Raw genomic sequence first — 2,084 nt, forward strand, 5'->3', positions numbered from 1 at the left:
CGCCCGCTCACAGGCGGGACCACATTGAGGGCGGGCGCTCTTGCTACGATGACGCTCAGTGCACTCGCGCTCCTTCCAGCGACCCCACCTCAACCACCGGCACCGGCCTGCCCGCTGTATGATGCATACAGCGGCAGGCGAGGAGACGAAGCGAGCACGGACAGCCGTCTCGGCGCTGTCCTGCAGTACGCCACGCCGGAGCTGTGCATGCAGCGCTGCAGCGCTGAGCCCGAGTGCGCATGCGTTCAACTCGACACCACCGCTGACTGCTACATGCTTCGATCCGCTGCATGTCGCGACCCGTCCTCGCTGCCACGTGATGAGTACTACAGCGTGTACGTCAAGACTGCTTGCGGCCACGCGCCAGACGTGCGGGCTTGGCGCGCCCCGCCCGCCGACCCGATGCCGCCGCAGCCCGATTCGCCGCCGCCAGCTGCCAGCTGGGCGGCCTGGGACGACGACCTGTGGTGGCCGCCGGTGGCGCAGAGCACCTCCTCAGAGCCGAGCGTGGCCAGTTTGCGCTTACGGCGCTCGCTGGATGCCTCTTCGACTGCGGACACGCCGCTGCCGCCGGAGCCGCTGCCGCTGCCGCCGGAGCCGCTGCCGCTGCCGCCACCTTCCCCACTGCCGTATCCTCCTGGCCAGGCGCCTGCTCCGCCACCGTCGCTGCCCCCGGGCACCTTCGACGGCAAGCCCGCCCTGCAGGCTGCAGTCGACCTCTGGTGCACCAACGAGCCGGCCGCCATTGCGGCGTACGGCCACATCTCGGGCTGGGACGTGAGCGCGATCACCGACATGAGCTGTCTGTTCAGCGCTACGTCGTGGTGCGAGAGGAACGGCGGCGGCTCCACGACCGGCAAGGACACGTGCAACCCCGATATCGGGTCGTGGGACGTGTCGGCGGCCACCACCATGAGGTTCATGTTCCACGGCGCCTCCTCCTTCGACCAGGACATCGGGTCGTGGAACGTGTCGGCGGCCACCACCATGAGGTCCATGTTCTCCGGCGCCTCCTCCTTCGACCAGGACATCGGCTCGTGGAATATGTCGGCGGCCATCGACATGAGCGGCATGTTCGCCTACGCCTCCTCCTTCGACCAGGACATCGGGGCGTGGGACGTGTCGGCGGCCACCAACATGGGCTGGATGTTCGACGGCGCCTCCTCCTTCGACCAGGACATCGGGTCGTGGGACGTGTCGTCGGTCACAGACATGAGTGTCATGTTCCACCACGCCGACGCCTTCGACCAGGACATCGGCTCGTGGAATATGTCGGCGACCACCGACATGAGCTTCATGTTCTACTACGCCCCCTCCTTCAACCAGGACATCGGGGCGTGGGACGTGTCGGCGGCCACCGACATGAGGTTCATGTTCAACGGCGCCTCCTCCTTCGACCAGGACATCGGGGCGTGGGACGTGTCGGCGGCCACCAACATGGGCTGGATGTTCGACGGCGCCTCCTCCTTCGACCAGGACATCGGGTCGTGGGACGTGTCGGCGGCCACCACCATGATTGGCATGTTCCGCAGCGCCTCCTCCTTCGACCAGGACATCGGCTCGTGGAATATGTCGGCGGCCATCGACATGAGCTACATGTTCGCCTACGCCTCCTCCTTCGACCAGGACATCGGGTCGTGGGACGTGTCGGCGGCCACCACCATGCGCTACATGTTCTGGGGCGCCTCCTCCTTCGACCAGAACATCGGGTCGTGGGACGTGTCGGCGGCCACCGACATGCACGGCATGTTCTACGGCGCCTCCTCCTTCGACCAGGACATCGGGGCGTGGGACGTGTCGGCGGCCACCGACATGCGCGACATGTTCTGGCACGCCTCCTCCCTCAGCGACTGCAACAAGGCGCTCATCCACGCCAGCTTCGACGCACAGACGAGCGCGTGGCCCTACTCATGGGGCTCACTAGAGTGCCCCTTGCCCCCGTCCCTGCCACTGCTGCCGTCGTCGCCGCCTGCGAGTCCGCTGCTGCCACCTCCACCCCCGCCTCTGCCGCCGCCGCCACTTCCGCCTCCGAGCCCCCCCCCGCCGCTACCACCCCCGAGCCCGCCGCCCCCGCCTCCGCCCGA

The 2,084-nt window shown here is 67.8% G+C and overlaps 1 protein-coding gene across 1 annotated transcript; it reads left to right on the forward strand.

Annotated features, from left to right (window-relative positions):
- Positions 1 to 48: 48 nt before the first annotated feature.
- On the forward strand, positions 49 to 1,925 carry EMIHUDRAFT_255173 (hypothetical protein; the record flags this gene model as incomplete). Its single annotated transcript, XM_005774307.1, has 2 exons — positions 49 to 477; positions 646 to 1,925. Coding segments are annotated over 2 exons (1,709 nt in total), but the record flags the coding sequence as incomplete, so codon positions are not given.
- Between the last annotated feature and the right edge of the window lie 159 nt (positions 1,926 to 2,084).

This window comes from Emiliania huxleyi, assembly GCF_000372725.1.
Source record: "Emiliania huxleyi CCMP1516 unplaced genomic scaffold EMIHUscaffold_3141, whole genome shotgun sequence".
NCBI classification, from domain to species: Eukaryota; Haptophyta; order Isochrysidales; family Noelaerhabdaceae; genus Emiliania; species Emiliania huxleyi.